Here is a 23,096-nt window from a genome sequence, read left to right on the forward strand (position 1 = left end):
ACAATCCCAAAAGTTTCGAAATTTATAGATATTCTGAACTTTTGAAATTTTGGAAAAATTTCAGAATATATGAAAATTCCGTAAAGTTTCAGAAAACAAGAACACCGACTTTCTAAAACATGAACGGTGTCGATTCCATCATATGGCTCATTCTAAATCAAAAATAAAAATTAAAAAAATAATGATTATCTATATAATCCACATGTATCACAGGTGATGGTACAATCAAAATTGAGAAACACAACTTAAAAAGTAAATGGGCATTGGCATTAGAATTAAACATAATTAAATAACATATACGATCTACCAAAATTGTATATGAAAAGAAATACTGGATGAAGTTTCGTAAAAAAATGTATTAGATATTTGGAGTTAATTGTATACGCCCCTATACAATGTCTAATTGTCAAAAAAGTCCTTAAATAAAAACAATTAACAGTAACCTTCTATGATACGTCTAATTTAGTCCACCACCCTGTAGTGAAAAGACTATATTACCTTTATGAAAAATAACTCTTCCCAACGAGTTGTGAATTAGACCTCACCAAATTCTTTTTACTATATTACCATTTGATCGATTTGATCGATTACTTCCGTCAGCAACGGCTCTGACGACTGCAAAGGGAAAAAAACTAGGTTTAAAAAAAAAAATCTCAAATTTGCCATTTCATCCAAATATTTGTAATATTTATATTTAGGTTCAATTGAATTTATGTTTATTTACCAAAAAAATCAGAGGGTATTTATGACTCTTCAAGTCAAAAAACCATAAACAAGTCGCACCAACCGTTCGTACATCACACGATTTGCTGGTAGGGGGCGGGTGACTTTGACTTGCTAACATAGGGGATAATTGATAATTGTTTTTAGGGTAAATAGCATTTAACTCCCTTGTGGTTTGGACATTTTGCACATGACCCCCCTATGGTATGAAATTATGCACATAACCCCCTTATGGTTTTAACATTTTGCACATGACCCCCTTATGGTATGAAATTAGGCACATAACCTCCTTGTGGTTTTGACATTTTGCACATGACCCCCTTATGGTATGAGAATAGCACATAACCCCTTGAATAGAAAACTGGAAAAAACTAAATTACCCCTATGAAGTCAAAAATTCTTGTTTTAATTTAAAAATAATTATTCTATAAAATGAGAAGATGTAATGTATTTTTTTGTAAAATGAGAAATATAATATATTATTGTGTTTTTTTTTTTTTTACAGCACAAAAGGTAGATAATATTAGTTATTGTACGATTAACAATTTATTCAATTTTAGAAATCAATTAGAAAATCTTTAACATTATCATTAATTATCATTATTATATTACTATTTTCTATATAATATATTATATTATAGCGGTTATCAAACTTTAATTTTTTTAAGAAACAAAGTCTTTATTTTTTTATTCTTTTGGAAAAATCTAGAAAAAGCTTAAAGTTGAAATGAAAATTATAAATTAAAAAATTACAATAATATACTATATTTCTTAAAAAAAAGTATATTAAGCTTTTCCTTTTATAGAATAATTATTTTTAAATTACTACAAAAATTTTTGACTTGATAGGGGTAATTTAGTCTTTTCCAGTTTTCTGTTCAAGGGGTTATGCGTTAATTTCATACCATAAGGTGGTCATGTGCAAAATGTCAAAACCACAAGGGGGTTATGTACCTAATTTCATACCGTAAGGAGGCATTTGCAAAATGTCAAAACCACAAAGGAGTTATGTGCTTAATTTCGTACCATAAGGGGGTCATGTGCAAAATGTCCAACCCACAACAGGAGGTTAAGTGCTATTTACCCTTGTTTTTACATAGGGCCTTTTCCGGCAATTAGAATTATCACAGGTGTAGTGCATGCTAACACCTCTAGATATTTGAGTAATTTGTCATTAAGTAAATATTTAACACGTGGAAAAATACAGTTTCCGTCCTTCAAGTTTCACATTTGGTCCCGTATGTTCACAAAAAACACATTTGGTTCCTCATGTTTTAGAAATTCAACGTTTTTAGTCATTTTCGTCAATATTCCGTTAGTATCAAAGGAACCAAGCGTGTACCCATCACTGTCTTAACTGACAGAGTAAGGTTAAATTGACAAAAATGACCGAAAGTGTTAAATAATTGAAACATGAGGGACCAAATCTGTTTTTTGTGAACATGAGGGACCAAATATGAAATCAGTGCAAACTTGAGGGATGAAAACTATAATTTTCCTTTTGACATATAATATATGTTTCAAAAATAAAAACAAAATGGTTTTTTCGAAAATTAAAATCAGACGGAAATATAAAAAATTCCAAAAGTTCTACATACATTTCCACTTCTAATTCAAAATTTTTTGATTAAATCGAATATCAAAATTTTAAAAATACGAATAAAAGTAAGTGTTCTAAAATTCGAAAGTTTCGGATTGACATCCGTGGATATGGAAATTATATTACATCTTTCGCCCCTAGTTGTGGCTATAATATATATTATAACCTCGATAAATTAATAACATCGCTTAAATAATTTTTTTTTCTGATCTCGACCTGGGTACAACGTGCTAAATTAATAATTTGCTACATGTATAAGATAATAAATATCTGTAAAATTTCAAGAAGCTCTATCTAATATATAAATTAATAATCCATAAAAACAATTGTTAAATTACATAGTACAAACATTTTTTTACACGTGAAGACTTAATAAAATATGATTTATATATATATAAATCAATCTTATTGTTGAAGTTCACATCTTGATATTGCAATCAATCTTATCCTTCATTTTTCTTAATATGGTTCGAACTTCTAGTATGTTTTTCATAATAAAAAAAAATGTTCTATACCATTGTTGCTCTAAGCGCTTATGTTTGAGGAACGGACTCTAGAGTACATTGGAACTAATGGTATATATATATATATATATATATATACATATATATATATATATATATATATATATATATATATATATATATATATATATATATATTGAAAATAATAATGAAAATAATTTCATAAGTAAATAATTATTAATTGATCAATAAGTTAATATTTCGCTAAATTAATAGGATTTTGATAGTCTCAGCTGTATTAATTTATAGATATTTAACTGTATATATATATTTTATATATTAGTTATTACACATGTTATCAATAATTTTGAAGGGCAAATGGCAAACAAGCCCATGACAAGAGCACTTAATTAGAAAAGGGACATCCAACTTTTTTGTCTTCCAAATAAATCCAGTTCATTCAAACTTATTTGTAAATAAGGAAAAGGGGAGTGCTAAATCCCACACTAAAAGTTACTAAATCGCGCACATAAATAAAAAAAATATTCTCTCTCTATAAAAAATATTATCTCTCTACGTTCTATTTTCTCTGACTTCTCTCTGACTTTTTTCAGGGTTTTCCACACTAAAAGTTACTAAATCCCGCACATAAATATAAAAAATTCTATCTCTATAAAAAATACTCTCTCTCTCTATGCTCTGTTTTCTAGATAAAAAATGTTCTATCTCTATAAAAAAATACTAAGAAGTCGTCGAAAGTCTTATTTTGTTACGTAATAATCATCAACTAATGAGTTCAATACCTTCTAACGACAATCCACTTCAATCGAATGTAAGATTTTAATTTTTTGGCCAAAAAATCGTCAAACGCAAAGGGCGGACAACCTGGAAGACGAAACAGATAGCGCGCACATGTTGGACACGCAGTACACTGTATTCGCGTCCAAGGTGGGTGTCGTCTTTGATGCATCCGCTTCTACTTTAGACACGGTTTTTTTTTTTTTTTTTTTTTTTTTTTTGTAAATTAGTTTTTGTTATATTTTATTTATTTTTCAGGATAATGGGGAAGTTCATTATTCAGAATATTTTCGAGGAGTACAATTGTTTAATTGTAAAGACGATTTAATACAGTGTGTGAGAGACACAACTCAAAGTCATGGTATTAAGCTAAGTATAGGTCATACTTTTTGTGAGAGTACAAGTCATCTGTGATTGGTTTGAGCAAAAACATGTGAAACGAAAGAATAGAGATATAGAAAGTACAATATGTACTGGCACGAAAAAATGTAATTGTGGTTTCCAGCTGAAGAGGGCTCTATACACAGAGGGTAAATGGAAACTCTCTATAATTTATGGAAAGCATAATCATCCTCCGACTTCGATGCATGGTCTTTTTAAACAACTCTCGCAGAAGAAAATTACCGAAATGTTAAAATATTTATTAAAATTTATCCAGTATTTATTAAATATTTATTAAATTATAATTATTTAATTCTAAAATATTTTTAACATTTATTCAGTATTAAAATTTATTAAAATTTTATTTATCATTAAGTAATTATCAAAACATTTAAGAAATAACTGAATTAAATTGAATTAAAAAAAACAAAACAGAATTTGTCGCTTCTAACCTAGCCGCCCCCTCCCAAAAGAAAATCCCACACATGGTACTGGGCTGCCATGGATGCCAATTTCATGGCAGGTCCATGGCAGACTCTCTCTCTATCACCCTATACCGCCCTCTATAACAAATAAAGTAATAGACTTGAATTAAAAAAAAAAAAGAACAAAAAACAAAACCTTTCGCGTTGCTATTCCAGGCGCGCCCCTCAGCCCCCCAAAAAAACCCTACAACTTAATTCGTAGAATAAATTTGAGATAGAATAATAACCTTCTGCGTAGAATAAAATAGAGAAGATTTTCTACAAGTTCGATTCTCGAATTATAATACTATTTTATTGATATTTTTTGTGCAAACATTAGAGGAAAAGAAGAACTTGTCTGAGGGAGAGAAGAAAGACCGACACGTTTGAAATTTTAGAGAGAGAAGGAAATTTTATTATGTGCATGATTTAGTAATTTCCATGTGGGATTTAGCATTTCAGTAAGGAAAACCCTTTTATATATACCAAAATAACCCCAAATTCCTTGAAACACTAAGAGCCTGTTTGGCTAAGCTTATAAGCTCCTAAAAACATCTTATAAGATGTTTAAGAACATATAAGCTGTTAAAAAGTGTTTGGTGAAAAAAATAGAAAAAAATATTATTTTTTCAGAAAATAAGTTGTTAGGGAGCTTATAAGATGTTTTTACAAAAGTACCTTTACTCCACCTTTTTTTTTTTCTTTAAGATCTTATTAACTTCTTTACTAAAACACTCAAAATACAAAATTACCCTAAAATACTTTATTATATTACAGGACTCATAATAACATTTAGGGGTAATATGCTAGAGGTCCCTTAAACCAAACATAATTAGATGTGTGATACAACCCTAATATTCTTAATAGAACTAAATCCCTCATTCATGGATAAATTTGAAATATGGACGATTTTTTTAATTTATCCCAAAACTGCCTACAGTAACTGTTATTGGGAATGGAAACAAATCACGTTCCTTCTCTCTCCTCTATCTCCCTCCCGATTCTTCTCCGCTACCAACATTTCTCCTCGTGTCTCCTGTATATTCTTGTTCTTCCCATTTTTTCTCCATTCTTTTTTTCGATTCTTCTCAACCACTATCAAAAAAAAAATCCATTCTCGCAATTTCTAACTTTTTCCCTGTCAATAAATCCAATTTGATGTTGATTTGTGGAAGTGAATAATTAAGTCTGCTACGATAATATGATTGAATAAAACTTGGATATGCATGTTGTGTTCGACGCTAGCGGACTGTGCGTATTGTGAAATCAAAGGATAACCATTCACATTAATTTTGATATTAATTTTGAGGAATTTGATGTACAACTATCGAACTTGTATGGTTTATTGAGTGACTCGAAGTGCATCTTCTGGGCTTTTTGAATTTTTGCTAAGATGTGAATTATGTTTACATATTGGTATTGTTAATGATTTATTATCGATCGTAACTGTGTTTGCAAATTGCATATCCATGAAGGTCTGGGTTATTTGATGTGAATGCTTAAGTATAGTCGAGTGTATACATAACCACAAAATTTGTTGTTGGTATTGGAATAGCAGGACATAGTATATTGTAGTCATCTTCATGTTTGCCAAATATTCATAGTCTATCATAATCTACTTATATGTCTATGTGTTGTTCATTTATACGATTATATGATTTGTGTTAGGATTATAAGCGATTATTAGTAGATTTTGTTTACACGTTGTTGTATATAGAGACCTGGATCTGCTTTGTTGTGAATGTCATTGTGTTTAGACTCATAATTGTACATGAACAAAGCATAATATTATATAGTCATCTTAATGTAAACGACAATTTTGTAGTATCATTTAGACATATTATGTCCGTATTATTTTTTAATAAGATACTGTAATAATTGTTCATTATGTATATTTATTTATACGATTATTTGTTAGGACTATGAGTGATTATTTATAGACGTTGCATACTAGTTGTTGTATACAATAACCTGGAGAAATTTGTTGTGGTTGTGGTTGTGTTTTAGGATGATGATTATACATGAAGAGAGCATAGGAGTGGATGACTACTTTCCCGTTTCCTCGTACAAACAAAGTTATGCTAAAGCGATATACCCCTTCTGGAGATCTGATGTTGACCTTTCTTTACAGTCAATGGTCCTCATGCGTACCAGCCTAAACGTGGTAGTCTGAAAACGAAAAGGATTGTTTCAAGACGGGGGAGTGTGTTCAGGATGATGAAGTGCAGCCGATGTAACCAATTTGAGAATCACAACAAGGAACCGTGCACAAGGATTATTTGTATTTGAGTTAATGCTGCAGGATAATATAGATGAATACAGTAAGTACATCATAGTATACTATATAGTTCAACATTGAGATATTGAATACCAGGCTGATTTAGAGATTTTGAAATCATCTTCCAGTACTGTATTCTCCCAGGGATGGTGCACTTTTATCACTCATTGTGCAAATACAAAGTATTTTCAGTAATCTGTAGGATAGCATAGATGAATACATTATATTATAGTATAGTTCAACATTTGTGATATGAATACCAGTTTGTGTACAATAATCTTTAGTTGGTATACATTCATTTCCTGTAAAGCAATGAATGAAATCAAATGTATAAAAAAAACTATGTTGAACTATGACTAAAGGTACTTATCCAAAATAAAAATAATAATATATAGATAGGACATAGTGTCAATAACGACCAACTTGTTTCGAATATTTTACCAAAAAACTAGAGTTAATAACCATAGTTATGTTTACATGGCAACAATTCAAATGTCATTTGCCTAAACGGAGTTGTGTACACAAGACAAACAAAATGAGACTACTGTATTGCTCAATTGATCTTGTAGTTCAAAAGATGTTCTACAATGTTCTTTTTCATATATGTAATATCATCATCTGCTTCTTTGATATCCAATGGCATCTGAATAAAATATTCCCTAATGATGTAGAGCACCATTACACCACAATCGTTGGAACTAGCTTTCTGTTGCGGACTAATTTCAACTGTCAACGGTTTGTCGATTGAAATCTCTGATAGCCCCGTGACTTGTGCAGTTTTTTCCACATATGTTTTCTGTGTTTTATTTATAGAATTTAAAGTATCAATGTACATAATTCGAAGAAAGTCATGGTATACATCAAGTTAGACCTGAATTGAAACATGTAACCACCTTTATTTCACGTTTTTCGCGCAACATTCATAGCCTCTCTTGCAAATGTAACAAACCATATTTATTTGTCATGAAAGCTAAATGTGTGGGTGGTGATAAAAAAAATACACATACCATTCAATGGTAGAATCAGTAGCTTTTTATTAAGAAATTTGAATATTTCTAATTGACAGACAAACATAGACTATCACAGTACCCATAGAATACCACAGTACTACATAGATTATACAGATAGTTACATATGCCTATAGAGATTATGTACACTTTTCATTAACAATAAACTTACAAATAAGCTAAACATGCAGCTATATATCATCTCTTTCACATTGTGAATGCACAAAATATGTATATTTGTTCACATTACCAATTGATTCCAGTTAGGTGATGCACCATTTGGTGGTCAGCTATATCAATTACATAGACAATCATATAATATCAACTAATTCATAGGTCAGCAACATCGGTCAGCAACAAAGAATGAATCACACAACAACATAACTACAACAAAATATATACAATTGTCAGTTTATAAACTACTATAGAAATACAAGTATCAATTCATAAACTACCATATAAATGCAATTGTTAGTCTACAGACTACTATAAAAATATATAGTCTATGTACACCAACTAGCAATAATCACACAAAACAGAACCCTGACATAATATACAACAACACTCACACGTCAGCAAAAAAATGCAGAAGACTACGGTTACCAAATAACGAATTACAAAATCATACTACAAAAATATTTTACGCGCCCATACATTTTTTTTTGTGGGTGGAATTCATAGTTACCTAAAGATTTAGACAAAAGCAAACAACAAAATATACATGTGTTCAATCGTACCAGGATCTAGCGCATATATGTCCTGCTGCCCCTTCAACCGCATCTCCCCTGCGCATTTGATTTTGTAAAAATCCTAATTTTTTATTTTAAATAAAATCAAACAAACCAAAACAGACTCAATATGTTACTTGTAGTAAATATCCATAGGAGTAAACGACGCCGATAATTTGATTTTTTATGCTGCTATGAGGGTGCTCGCCGCCGATTTGCAGTAGAGAACGAGAGGAACGGGGCCCTAATCTGAGGCGGTGGAGGGCGGGGGGTTGAATTATGATACGGTTAATGTGGGATTTTGGAAAATTAGGATCTTAGAGATTACTAATAGCGAGATTGGTGGGATTTAATTTCATCTTGCCAAATAACGAAATAAACGGCGTTAATATTACCGTAAGGGTATTATAATTTATAGGCACAATTTCACAAAAGGATGCGAGGCTAATGTTTTTATAGGCTTGAGTGTAGCATGTTATAAGTTTCCCACTAGGGATGCATATCTTAAAGCCCCTAACATTTATATTTTATCAAAACAACGGATTCTTGTAATCAAGATTAATAATTAGTTAAAATATAATTATCATAATGGTCATAATAATTGTAAAAAAATTATTCTCTATTTATATTTTATATGTATATAAAAATACCCGAATATTCTAATTATCTCAATAATAAATTATATTAGTTTTATCTATCATTAAAAAAAAAATATTTCTTTTACGACCTTTATTTTATATTAATATATTCATGGGACAAAAAAAAATAAAACTTCCACAAACCTCTTTCATAAAATATTTTATTACACTTCATTTTCTTATTAAAGATAGTCAAATATCATATCAATATACATAAAAAATTATATTAATTTATTTATAATTTTATATTATTATTTTATATTTGAAAAATTAATTTGTAAAGATTATAATAATATTCTAGGAATAAAAGTATTTGAGTCAAATAAATTTAACAGTTATAATGGCGTCATGTATTTTTTTGTCATTATAGCAATAAACAGACTTTTTATTTTCAAACACCTGAACAACTTTTAAAAACTAAAGATAACTTATAAGCTACATATCCAAATACCTTAAAAATAATTTTTAAGATAAGATCTAACAGCTTATCAGCTCCTAAAACATCTTATCAGATGTAGGAACTTATAAGATGTTTTAAATAAGTTTAATTAAACGGGCTCTAATACAACTTCAATTTCATGATTTACCTGTCAAATTCACCTATTAACCAATTTTGACCCCAATGTTGATCGCCATCGCCGGTCTCTGGCGTTGATTTTTTTTTTTTCTTTTCTGAAAACTTAATTTTTCTTAAATATTTTTTTTATTAATATTAATGTCTTGGCCAGCTATATTATGTATCGACAGTAATTTAACTGTTTGAGACAATAATATTACTGTATTAATTATTTTTATTGTCTTGCCCTGTAATTTTGCTATCTTCGACTGTAATATCACTGTCTCCGACCGTAATATTACTGTCTCATGCAATAATATTACTATTTAGGACAGTAATAGTAGTAATATTACTGTTTTGGTATTCAATATTACTATCTCAGACAATAATTTTGTTGCTAACACAGTAATTTAGAGAGGGAAAAAAAAAAGTCAATGCCGGAGATCGACCTGAAAAAAAATTCAGATAAAAAACAGTCTTAAAAAAAAGTCAACACCGGAATCTGGCGGGAATTTTTTTATCTTAGAAACAAATTACTTTCAGAAATTAAAAAAAAAAATGCAAATGGGGGTTAATGTGATATAATTGTTAAAATATGGGGTTAATATGTAATATTAATGAAGTTAGAGTATAATAGATGGAATTGATAAAAATAATATTATGGACATATTTTAAACAAAAAACATGAGGATTGGTATATTTGCAAGACTCTTTTTTATTTGTGCCTATCTGCATTAATTCCCTTGCTTGCCATTCGCCCAATTTTGAATAATTTGGAGGGAAAGAGTACTTTTTATGACATGCACATGGCCTTGCAAGTCAAAAGCTTTTGCAGTTTTCCTGCAACTTGTCTGTATACACATCCCATCAAACACTTTTCTTTGTAACCGATGCAGAGAAGAATTGAATTCCCAAACCCTATATATGTACTCATCGTCTCCACTCTGCATTGCGAACCCTTTTGCTCTCCTCCAAAAAATGTCCGACATTCCCTCCGAACTCTTCCGCAAAATACTCCTCCGAGTTCCCGCCGAGTCTCTCCTCCGCTTCAGCACCGTGTGCAAGGCGTGGCGCGCAATCATCGGCGATGCTTCCTTCATCAGATCCCACGCCACCAACCAATCCTCCTCCTTCACCACTCTCGTCATCACAAACTCAACCGGCACTCGCCTCTTCTCTTTATCCCTCGACTCCCTCGACTACAACAACGATGCCCACCAAGTGATCGACGTAATGCCTCTGAAGACATTGTACCGCACAGGCGTCCCTCGTTTGCCTGCTCTGCCGGTTGCCTCCTGCAATGGCCTGATGCTGCTTTCCCACTACGACGTGGATAAAATTTGGGCAATATTCAACCCGGCAATGCAAGATTTCCAAGAGGTGTCGGAATTCGATCACGATTCACGATTGATCGGGACTGGGCTTGGGTATTGTTCGGCCTCCGACGACTACAAAGTTGTTCGGATAGACGAAATTCTTCGCCACGGTAAAATTGTGTACCGAACTTGCGTTTATAGTCTGAGATCGGGATTTTGGAAGGTGATTAATGACTGCCCTACTGATTTCCCACGGCTTAGCCCCGGGGTTTATCTGAATGGAGCATTGTACTGGAGATCATGGGATTTCATAATTGCTCTGAATCTCGAAACCGAGAATTACGACAAACTTCCTCTGCCTCCTGATTTAGGGAAACCTTTAGAAACGCGTGTAGATGCTTTGGGTGGATGCTTAGTTCTTAGCTGCTACTACATGATGAATCACATCGATGGATGGGTGACGAAAGATTGTGAGTGGGTGAAGCTGTTTTCGTTTGGGGAAGGATATGGTAGTGGTACTAGGTGGAATCTCAGACCTATTGCTTATTTAAAGAGCAAAGGTCAGGTTTTTCTGCTGCACGATAGCGGGTTTTTTATGTTTGATATCGAGAGAAATTCTGCGAAGAATGTTACCATTGATGGGCTTCCGGAATTTTTCTCTTGTCAGTTTTTCCCGGGAAGCATTCTTCCGCTCGATGAAAGTTATGCCGTTGAAGTGAAAAGTAGTGCCGGAACGAAGAGGAAGAGGAAGAAGACGGCTAATACTAGGTGAAACTTACTCGAGCTATCACTTTTTTTCTCTATGGATGATTAAATTAAGTGGGTGTTTGGCTAAGCTTATTTTAAACAGCTGATAAGTTCTTAGGTTTGATAAGATGTTTTAAGAGCTGATAAGCTGTAACATCTTAATTTTTAGGAATAATTTTTAAAAAGTTCTTATTTGCTCTCCAACAACTTATTTAAAAAAAATTAAGATCTTTTTAAAAAAAATTACCAAACACTTTGGAAGAGCTTATAAGTTCTAAAACATCTTATAAGCTCCTTTTAACATTTTATAAGCTTAGCCAAACACCCTCTTATGTTTAGCTTATTTTCCAAAATCTGAAAGCTTGTTTATCGTGTGAAAAGACAATTGTTTTGCTTGGTAATCATCTAAGGATGAGAGCCTCAGCTAATATGATTTTATTTTTTTAGAACTGAGCATTATTCTTATTACATAAATTGTCTTTCCTATGTGAATTGGGGAGAATCTTAGGTCAGTAAGTGGGGATTTTATTTCATTTCGTGATTTTGTATTTAACTAGAGATTTATCATTATTATTTTTTTTTAATTGTAAGATGTTTTAGCCTAGTAGCAAAATGTAAATTATGGCCCTTATTTTCTTCAGTTTCCGCATTAGTTGTTGATATTCGATACCGGTGAGATAGTAAGAACCTGAATTATACTCTAATATTGTCCAATTTTCGGTTTCCTTTTTCTTTTGTTTTTTTTTTGTTGTTGTTGCATCATTTGTGCAGGCATGTATGAATTGATCTCTAATAGAGCAATGATGAAATGCTTATGTTGATTGAATACAGTCTCGGTCGCCAAGTTGATCATCTTAATGATGAAATGCAGCGAGATATAGAAATTTGCCCCTTATAAGGGCATTAATCTTTCAATTTATACACACAGCTGAACATGTTCATACTCGACTATTTGATAATTTATCTACATCCTTCTGTGCCAAATGACGAGGAATTTTTTATCCTTGCAGGTATAAGCACGCTGTAACAATCACCGATGTTTGGTCTCGTTCAGATCCACTTTGGTCGAGTGAGGATGATGTTTAGTACTTGGACAACCTGTTGTTTTGGTGGAAGCGAGGGATGCGTGAAACGGAATAACCTTGAGGTTATTATTTAACTTATTTTGCTAGCACATTTGGTATGTGTTTAACCACAGTAAATAAAATAATTGTTTCGTCACTAATCAAATGAAACTATAATACTCTCTAAAAAAATTGAAAGAAAAAAATTGAAAGGGTTAATTTCATTTACCTTCCATGCCTTAATATGAAACCTTCAGTTACGTGCTCTATACTATCAAAACATTCAGTTACCCCCTTAATTAATATGTTACAATTATTATACCATTCTTTTAAGTTTTAAGTCAAATGTCTCCATCTTTATTTTCAACAAGAATATACTTCTATTATTTTAACTGTTCGTTTTAATTACTGAAGTTATTCATCAAAATTATACGCCATGATAAATTTATATTATGTAGTAACAAAATTAAATTTAAGGCGTGTAATATAATTTAAAATAGTAAGTTTCAATTCAAAGCTTATCGAATAAATTATAGAAAACACATTTAGTGACAATTTTTTTCACTCTAATTTTTTATGTTAGTTTATACTTTATACTTTATTTGTCTTTAGAATAAATGTGTTTAAGAAAATTAGGACGAAGAAAATTTAAAACAATGATAGAAAATAAATCTTAGTATAAACTAAAAATACGAGGATATTTTTAATATAAAATTAAAAGGTTCGGGTTTGCAAAATAATGAAATAGAAGAGTCATTTTTTTTATTAAAATAAAGAGGAATAAACTTGGTTTAAAAGAAAAATGTATGGTTGGCATGAGATGTAGTTCAATGGGGAGGTTTTGATAGTAGAACGGATGTAAGTGAAGATTGTATATTAGTAAATGGGAGGTAGTTAAATTAACCCAAAATGAAACTATGTTACATTTTCATTATCAAACAATTACTTAGTTCCTCCTTAATCTCTAGATAATTAATATCCCAATTTAATTAGTGATTTTGCTTCCATTATATAATGGCTGAGATTTTGAATCACTTCAGAGGGTTCGCCACTTTGGTATGCATTAGTTACTTAATAAAAAATATTTTTATTGTAAGGAATTTATCCACATCTCTGAAATATGAGATTGAAAAATAACTTTGGGTGGTTGTAAGTGTTGGGATTTTTAATAAAAATAGTATTTTATTAAATATTTTATTTGACCAATTTATGAGGTCATTTAGAACAATATTTTGAAACTTCCAAAGACATTATTTTGTCTCATAAAACCTCAATATTTTCCTTTAATTCTATATTAAATAGAGGTTTTATGGTGCTTATAATGTATACTATATAAAGGGGACTTTTGTAGCTTTGTAAAGGTAGGAGAAAAGAGAGTGAAGAGAAAAAGAAACACTTTTCTTCTATACTATATACATATATTTAGAGCTCTTGTTGTGTGTCGGGTGTAAGCTTCTACTTCACTCGAACGTGCAATTTCGGTGAAGTTACAGCGGAGAGATAGGCTGGGTTGTTGTATCCCATAGGCGACACGATCGGAACCTTTTTGCACCTCATTAGAGAAGGGGTCGTGAAATTCGTCTTAAGAGAGCGACCTAGTCCGCGCCTCACCTTGCCTATCTCCATTATATTGAGTATATTATTGCAGCTAATTATCAACTAAGAAAAGAGAGAGCAAATAGATGACAAGTTTCAAACCGCCAATTCGGTGATCAATCGTCAAAGTGCAGCCGTGGTTCCAACAATTTAAGACGAATTTTTGATCCCATAAAGATGAGCTGTGACGATGATCCAAAATAGGCTCTTGATGATAAAAAGGGAGATGATAAATTATATTTTATTGTTATTTTAATTTAACGAAAAATTAACGATCTTATTTTTGTTGTAGGTGAATCTATGTACAATTCACGAATTTGTACTTTGAGGTCAGTTTCGGACCTACTAACATCCGAATTTGAGAATGTGTAAAACACGAAAGCTGTAGGCATTTCTGTTGGCTGTCCGAAACATCTTGAATCACTGAAATCAGACATCGAACGAGAGAGATATGCGCCAAATACTGAGCACTGCTGCAGCTGCCAAATTGTGCGCGTTTTTGAGGTATCGAAAGAATTCGTAATTGAAAATTATCGAATCAGGTATATTCTCCGTGTCCACATTCTTTATGATGTTTTTGTTTTAATATAGTATAATAATATTGCATGATAAAATGTGTGATGAACAATAGTAGGAAACTTTAATATGATTCAGAATCATAAATAATTTGAAATTGGATGAGTATAAACAAGCATGTGCATTCGTGCTTCTATGTTGGGCATGTTATTTTTAATTTATTATCAATATTATTATATTATATTCTTGGAATAGGATGAGTATATAATTGCAACACTGTATGTATTCATACATCGAAATGTTTAGAGGACCTATCATATGTGAATGCAATCTGCATATGCGCATGACAACATGAGTTTAAAATTTGGTTCATTCAACTTGTACGTTTGGCTTTTGAGTATGTTTTTCTTCATTGAAACGTTTTGCTTCTATTAGACTTATGAAGGATTATTACTTATTTGAACGTTGAGAACTGATTACCTATTCAATTAGTATTAAGAATTCATAATTATAATTGGGTAATTAATATTTTTTTGTATTGAGAGCTTCACATGACACATTAATTCAGCCGTTATATAGTGAAACTAAATGCATGTTTTGACTGTGTTGAATATATTTGAAGCATTAACGTTCATATACATATTGCGATGCATATACAGAAGTTTACAAGCTATTGCTGCAATTTATGATAAATTCAATATAGATAAAGCATGTTTTGTACAGAAAAGGAAAAAAAAAAACATAAGATTTAATTTTGCATGCGCTTATCTGTTGAAAATGGGAGTTGGAAATATATGTGAGCATGCTAAATTGCCGCTGATTCGTAGAGAATAATTTTGTTTAGTCATGAGACATTTTCTATATGGAAAATATTTTGAGAAGTAGTAGGATTATTAGTGTGAAATTTTTTCTATGAATAATTTATTTAAATGCAGAAATAATGGGGGTAATAGTAGTTTTTTCAAATTGTGAAAATGAGCATGATACATTATATTTTGAAGTTAATTCATGATGCATGTGTTTGAATATTTGATGCAGTGGGGGTTTTAGAGAGCATGATTAAATATTTTATGTATTGTTTAAATATTAAGAAATAGTGGGGGTTTTATTGTCTACCTATATGAGCATGTTACATTAGTTGAACTTGACTTGTTCTATGTTTAATTGCTCATCTTGTGAGTGCAAGATTTTTATAATGATAATGTGATAAATTATGCTTTATTTGCAATCTTGAATCTGCAAGTAGTTTTTAGAGGCCTAATTTTGCATATATGTGACATCGATGTTATTTAGAAAGGCCTAAGAGTAGATATTAATTTGCGAAAATAAATTTGTGATTTGTGGAGTGAAACGTTTTTTGAAAGTTTTCAATATTGTTGATCATATTTATCACCTTGTGCGAATGACTATATGTTGATAATTTAAAAGTCAAAATTCATATCAATTTTGATTGATTGTTTTGACATTAACCTGTGAAGAGGTCGATGATGCCTAATGTGATATATAAAATCTCGATGTGGGATAGATCAATGCTTTGTGCTTTGATAAATATGATTGAGAAAAATCAAATGCTTTGTGCTTTGATAAATGAGATTGAAAAACTGCAGTTGACATATTGCGAGAATCTTTTAATGGAATCCGGAACCATTAAAAGAAAATACAGTACTGTGAATCTATGTGAAAATTCACGTGAAAATTTATGTGAAATTATAATGGTTAATAAACCATAAAGTCTATGGGACTAAAATTGTGAAATTATATTTCACATTATTTCAGAAATAATCTGAAATGCATTGAGGGGGATTGGGTTAAAGCCTAATATATTTTGTAAAGTTGTTGATGAGGATACTACCGCCTAGGGGTTAGAGATCCTACGAACTAGGCGAAGAAAAACGAATCTGAAAGCAACTTGATTGAGATAAAAGTGCACATTTTTATTATCCATCCCTATGATGCGTGTGCACTAATAAAGCTCGTAACGAACTGTGAGGTTGAGACTTTGATCTCTTAATGAATTTTATAGCCCGCATGGGTGGGGTGTTGGAGTTACGTAAACATCCTTGATAAAATTCACCTTGTGAGTGTGGAAGTGGGGCCGCTTCCTATGAGAATTATAGGCTGTTCTCTAGAGCTCTCACGAGAAATGGGGTAAAGCACATGGCCGTTAACGTGCTGGCTTTAGAAGCTTCGATCGGGACACTTTGAGTATTATGTGTGCAATATGATTCTACGTGCCCCAAGGGTCACTGTTTGAAGGCTAAGTCCACTTTGATTCTAGTACGGGAAACATATTGTACTAAGTGAAGGTTTGAAGGCATTGTCCACTTTCATTATGCATAATATTCCGCAAGAGCTCAAGTATTATTATTATTCTTATTTTTATTAAAAATAGTGGGGGATTGTTGGGATTTTTAATAAAAATAGTATTTTATTAAATATTTTATTTGACCAATTTATGAGGTCATTTAGAACAATATTTTGAAACTTCCAAAGACATTATTTTGTCTCATAAAACCTCAATATTTTCCTTTAATTCTATATTAAATAGAGGTTTTATGGTGCTTATAATGTATACTATATAAAGGGGACTTTTGTAGCTTTGTAAAGGTAGGAGAAAAGAGAGTGAAGAGAAAAAGAAACACTTTTCTTCTATACTATATACATATATTTAGAGCTCTTGTTGTGTGTCGGGTGTAAGCTTCTACTTCACTCGAACGTGCAATTTCGGTGAAGTTACAGCGGAGAGATAGGCTGGGTTGTTGTATCCCATAGGCGACACGATCGGAACCTTTTTGCACCTCATTAGAGAAGGGGTCGTGAAATTCGTCTTAAGAGAGCGACCTAGTCCGCGCCTCACCTTGCCTATCTCCATTATATTGAGTATATTATTGCAGCTAATTATCAACTAAGAAAAGAGAGAGCAAATAGATGACAAGTTTCAAACCGCCAATTCGGTGATCAATCGTCAAAGTGCAGCCGTGGTTCCAACAGTAAGTAAGTCTCATATCTGACACGACCGGATTCATCAACCACTCGATCGCGTTTAGAAAGTAACATAAAACGCCTCATACGAGGTGAGCCAAAACAACCTAAGGCTTGCCAAGAAATAGAAAAGCGCTAAAGCAGGGGATGGTGTTGAGTGTAGATTTTACGCTCAATACGTTTACTTTACGTGTATCTTTTGTTTAGATTTAATTATATTTGTACTTTAATTGATTGATTTTGTGGTTTATAGGTAAAAAAACGGGAATTAGGTGTCCATGAAGGAAAAAATATCAAAAAGAAAGGAAAAATTTGCAAATAAGGAAATAAATCAAATTGGAAGAAGGAATCTCGCCACAGCTTTGGCAGTGTCCACCATTTCGAGCATATCTCTCTCATACGAACTCCAAATCAGCTGATTGTGGCGGCATTGGAAATCTGATTTCAAGGGCTACAATTCTTATTCACGCAATATTCCACAATTCGGACTCCAACATGGCGAAAATCGAAGAACAAATCCTGATGGGGGAAAGTGGCGGAAATTGATTCCTATTAGGTTTCCACTACTTCCTTATCAAAAAAAGCCTATAAAAGCAACAAGTCTCTACACCATAAGGACGAAATTTTACACCACAAAACGCGAGGAACGAAGATCAACGAAGACTCAAGCATAGTTTTTCTTATTTAATTTATTTATTTTATTTTCTTTATCATAAGAATCACGAGTAGCTAAGTCTTTAGTTTCTAGGATTTTATTTCGAACCCTATATGGGATGTATGAACCTAATTCTATGATTTTATGCAAGTTTTAATTCCGGATTATTTCTTCTACTTGTTTTATTAAGTTCATGAAACTGGTGATCACTTTATGTGCTTTTATGTTATTGTTAATCGCATGAATTGGAAGATCGGGTTAATAATTAGAACTGTGGTAGAAGAGTCTTTGTGGTATTAACATATGAATATATAATCTCTTAGTTAGCCATTATTGATATTTGTGCTTAATGTTGTGTTTTAGAATTAATTGTGTAGGAATACAGTAATTGAATCTAGAGTATTAGAATGGTAATACACGCCGAAGCGGGTTATGATTAATTTAGCATTTCAGGTTAATAATACGAGTTAATAACTTGCATAATTGAAGGAATTGAGGAATTAATAATCTCATAGGGAGAAGAATAAAATCCTAGGCTTGTTTTCTCTGATTAATTTTCACATTGCTTTTTTGCTTTTGTCCTTTTAATTTGCTTAATTGCTTTAGTTTAATTTAGTTTATTAATTATCTTTCGTGTGTATGGTGGGCTTCATAACAATTGGTAGGATTTAGCGTCTAGGATTAGATAATTAAATATTCTCTGTGGGATCGATACTTGAAGTTAAAAATTCACTTTATTACTTGTACGATACGTACACTTGCGTGTAGGTATCACCACTAACAGATCGGTACCCAAAAAAAGTCATGAGTTCCTGCAAGTGCAAACTCACTTGTGTTTTTTTGTACTTTTGGTATTTTGTACATGATATGCAAACTCACTCACTTGTTTCTTCTTGCTTTACACAAGTTGTACTTCTTACATTTATAGTTTTGATTTTCCTTTTCATCTTTTGAATTAAAACGATAATCAGTACTATAAATCATTACAAATGTTTAATATAATTCTAAGAGTTCAAAGATTTAATCCATAGTAGTATTTAAGAAAGAACATAAATGTTGGAGAAAGCTAAAGAGTTCTTGAGTGCATGGATTCGTAGATGATTGCAAATAAATGATATACCCCTATTTATACAAGTCCACCTTCTCAAGGAACAATGGTGATCATCTTAATCTAATGGCTAAGAACATTACATATGATTTTCCACCAAATATATAAAAAGGATCTTCTAGAATCCTCTAAGTATCTCTACAAATGTCAGCCTATGAGCCATCTTTCATTGGGCTTGCTTGTTGGATGAATTAATTAAGCCACCTTCAATCTATTGAAAATGGACGGCCCGTGACATTCTCCGTCACCTAATACAGTGACGCCCTCGTTGTGCTATCAGTTTTATTTCTAATAAAGAAAATATAATTAAATATGTAATTTCATTTAGTTTATTTTGTTTTATTTTAGGGTAAATTTCACTTTCCACCCTTGTACTTTGGCTCGGTATCACTTTATTCCCTTCTACTCTCGATTGCATCGATTTGCCCCATGTACTTGAAAAATTGTCTCAATGTGGCCCTCGCCGTTAGTTTTCAGACATTTGACCTTAACACCGTTTGATCTAACCTCTGAAATTACAAAAACGTCACGTCTCCGAGTTTAAATAATTATTATAAAAAACAAAATAATAATAATAATAATTAAAAATTGACGACAAAGAGAAAACATAGTCCACGAACCCCAACCATAATTTATTTTTAATTTTTTAAATTTTTTTAATAATTATTTAAATTGGGAGGGGTGGCTTTTTTGTAATTTTCGGACTTAGATCAAACGGTGTTAAGGTCAAATGTCTGAAAACTAATGGCGAGGACCACATTGAGACAAATTTTCAAGTATAGGGGGGCAAATTGATGCAATCAAGAATAGAAGGATGTAAAATGATATCGAGCCAAAGTATAGGAGAGTGAAATTTACCCTTATTTTTATTATCTTGCATATATAATAAACAAAATTATGAATGGAATCTTTTATAAATATTATTTTAAATAAAATTTTATACTTTAATGGTAAGTTCAATTAATAATGCATGCATAGTATTCGGGATTTTTTATTATTTGGTAAAACTAATTACATAAATAAAATGGGGCATTTAGCAATAAATTCCTCAGGCCGCTAAAAAATAGAGAAACTAAACCTAAATTTATCATTTGCAATACCCAACCTTTTTTTTTTACTTAAAATACCCCTCATTTACTTTCTGCATCAGTACTTATGTAGACTGCATTTAGCAATTTTGGACTGCATTTTATCAATTCCAAACTGCATTTAGCGTTATAACAAAAAATTGAATTTTTTTCCCTACAAGTTTACTACGCCGATTATGACTATAGTTGAATATGACTATATGTGACTATATCAACTGTAGTCATATTCTTTCTTTATATTGCGGTTTTTTACATTTTCAATTTAAAAATTTCAATTATATCGTGTAGTACTACAACCATGTTTACCAAATTATATTAAAAAAAAAATGAAGATTGCCTATTATTTACAAAAACAATCCAATCAACATCCACACAAAAAATCACAATTTGAATCTTGTTATTATAAGTCAACTTGAAACGAGAAGATAAAACATATTCGAATATGACTACTGTCATATGTTCAGATCTGCAGAAAAAGAAAAAAAAAGAGAAATCATAACAGACAGAAAAAATTACAAAACTTAAATATGACTACAGATGTGACCACATGTGACTATGTATGTATATGACAAAAAAACTAATTCTTGTCATGTGGCTTGCAAGTTGCTCCACTTTCATAGCCACTGCCACCATTTATTCCAAAGTTCCCTCATCGGATATGCAATAATGCTCAAACTGCATCTTCTCAAAAAAAATGTCCAATTAACAACAATTGGAATATCAAAATCAAACACAAATGACCCGAGCAAATTTTAAATGAAAAATCTCTCAAAGTGAAGAGTAAAAAATGAAAAAAATCTCACCAAATTGTGATACTTTCACAATTTATATATGGAGTTAGGAAGCACCAAATTAAATCTCTTCCGTACATAATATTAAAATATATGCTCGAAATACTCTGACCGAACTTCGGCCACATCCAACGGTTCAATTGCATGAAAAACGCTTCCAATATAGCTGCCTTGAATTATTCAATAACAAAAATCAGCAGTGACTGTTTTAAGATCCAATCTATAGTTAGAGAACTCTAGTTCCGATCTCCACCTTTCAGAACATATATTGATGTGTTATGAATCCTATATAGAAGTATCAACTCGATCCGACGGTTAGATCTTCTGATATGGCCTCTGCACGAAAATTGTTACGTCTAAAAAAATGATATTTCTCCTCTTTTTTCGTCTTCTCTTCGGAAGGAGAATCGGAAGTTGGCGTCGGCGCCGTGTGCGGCTGAGTGGTCTCCATCGGTGAGTTGTGTTTTGATGGAGAACGTGGGTGTGAGAAAAGGAAAAGAAGGAGTGGAAAGAGAGAACGCCGCATAATATGAGAAAAATAAAAGACAATAAAGGAAATAGGTTTAGGGTTATGTTTGGTGAAGATATTTTTTTCTTCTCACATAAGTCCTGGGGTATCTCACTAATTAAATGTGAGATTTAGATGAGAGAAAAAAATGTTAAATTCAATTGAGCTTAGTTCAAAATATTTTCGAATTTAGGGGTACATAACATTTATTTGTTTTACTTTCATATTATTTTAAATAAATAATATATTAATTTATATAAAATCTTAACTCCAGTTGAGTTCAAGGGGAACATCATACTAGACATTGAACTCATTTTTGTATGACTATTAAGTAACATGAATTGATTGCGAGCTATGTAGCACGAACACGAAAACGGCTATACGGAAAAAAAGAAAAAAAGGAAAACAACATGTCGCAAAAAATGGGGACACAGGAACCTGGGGGAAACGTATAAATATTAAATTTATAGGCGTATATTTATAAATATGCTATTTAATCATATATATAAGTTTTTATGTATATGTAATTTTTTTTATATATTTTCATACAAATATATTCAAAATAAATATTATATCAACTATCTATTTGCAAATGATTATTAAATGATGTAATTAATTAGGGAAACAACAAAAAATATTTGAAAATTTGTTATTCAAACTTGTGTATGACCTTTAGAAATTACAAAATGGCCCTTAAGGTGTCCGGCTCGAGTGTCGGAACGAAACGTGTCCGAAAAGCGAATATGTTAAGAATTTGAAGTTTTCGTGCTACATAGATTAGAGACAATTTTGCGACTTACCTATGTTACCATAACTAACCCTTACTTATCTTTAGGGCATCTCCAACCATAGACAATTTGAGATGGTAAAAACAATAATTTAGCAAATATAGCTTTTGAGGAAGAAAAAACTCACTCCAAAGGGAGAGGTATATTTTAGCTCACAAGTTAAAAGTTCATCTACAAATGCTATATATACCATTTACTATTCATGAAAGCTAAATGATAAAAACATTAAAATAATAGGTTTGTTAGAAAGTGGTATGTTTAAAGTATCAAATAAATAATGAAAAAGTAATAAATTATAAT

At 31.5% G+C, this 23,096-nt stretch overlaps 1 protein-coding gene across 1 annotated transcript; it reads left to right on the forward strand.

The window, feature by feature from the left end:
- The first annotated feature begins 10,615 nt into the window (after window positions 1-10,615).
- On the forward strand, window positions 10,616-11,725 carry LOC105971504 (F-box protein CPR1). The gene has a single exon (XM_088824744.1). It carries the CDS (start codon window positions 10,616-10,618, stop codon window positions 11,723-11,725), a length of 1,110 nt encoding a protein of 369 aa, XP_088680870.1.
- Window positions 11,726-23,096: the final 11,371 nt, after the last annotated feature.

The sequence above is a fragment of the Erythranthe guttata genome, chromosome 10, assembly GCF_056151865.1.
Source record: "Erythranthe guttata isolate IM_541 chromosome 10, IM_541, whole genome shotgun sequence".
In the NCBI taxonomy this organism is placed as follows: Eukaryota; Viridiplantae; Streptophyta; class Magnoliopsida; order Lamiales; family Phrymaceae; genus Erythranthe; species Erythranthe guttata.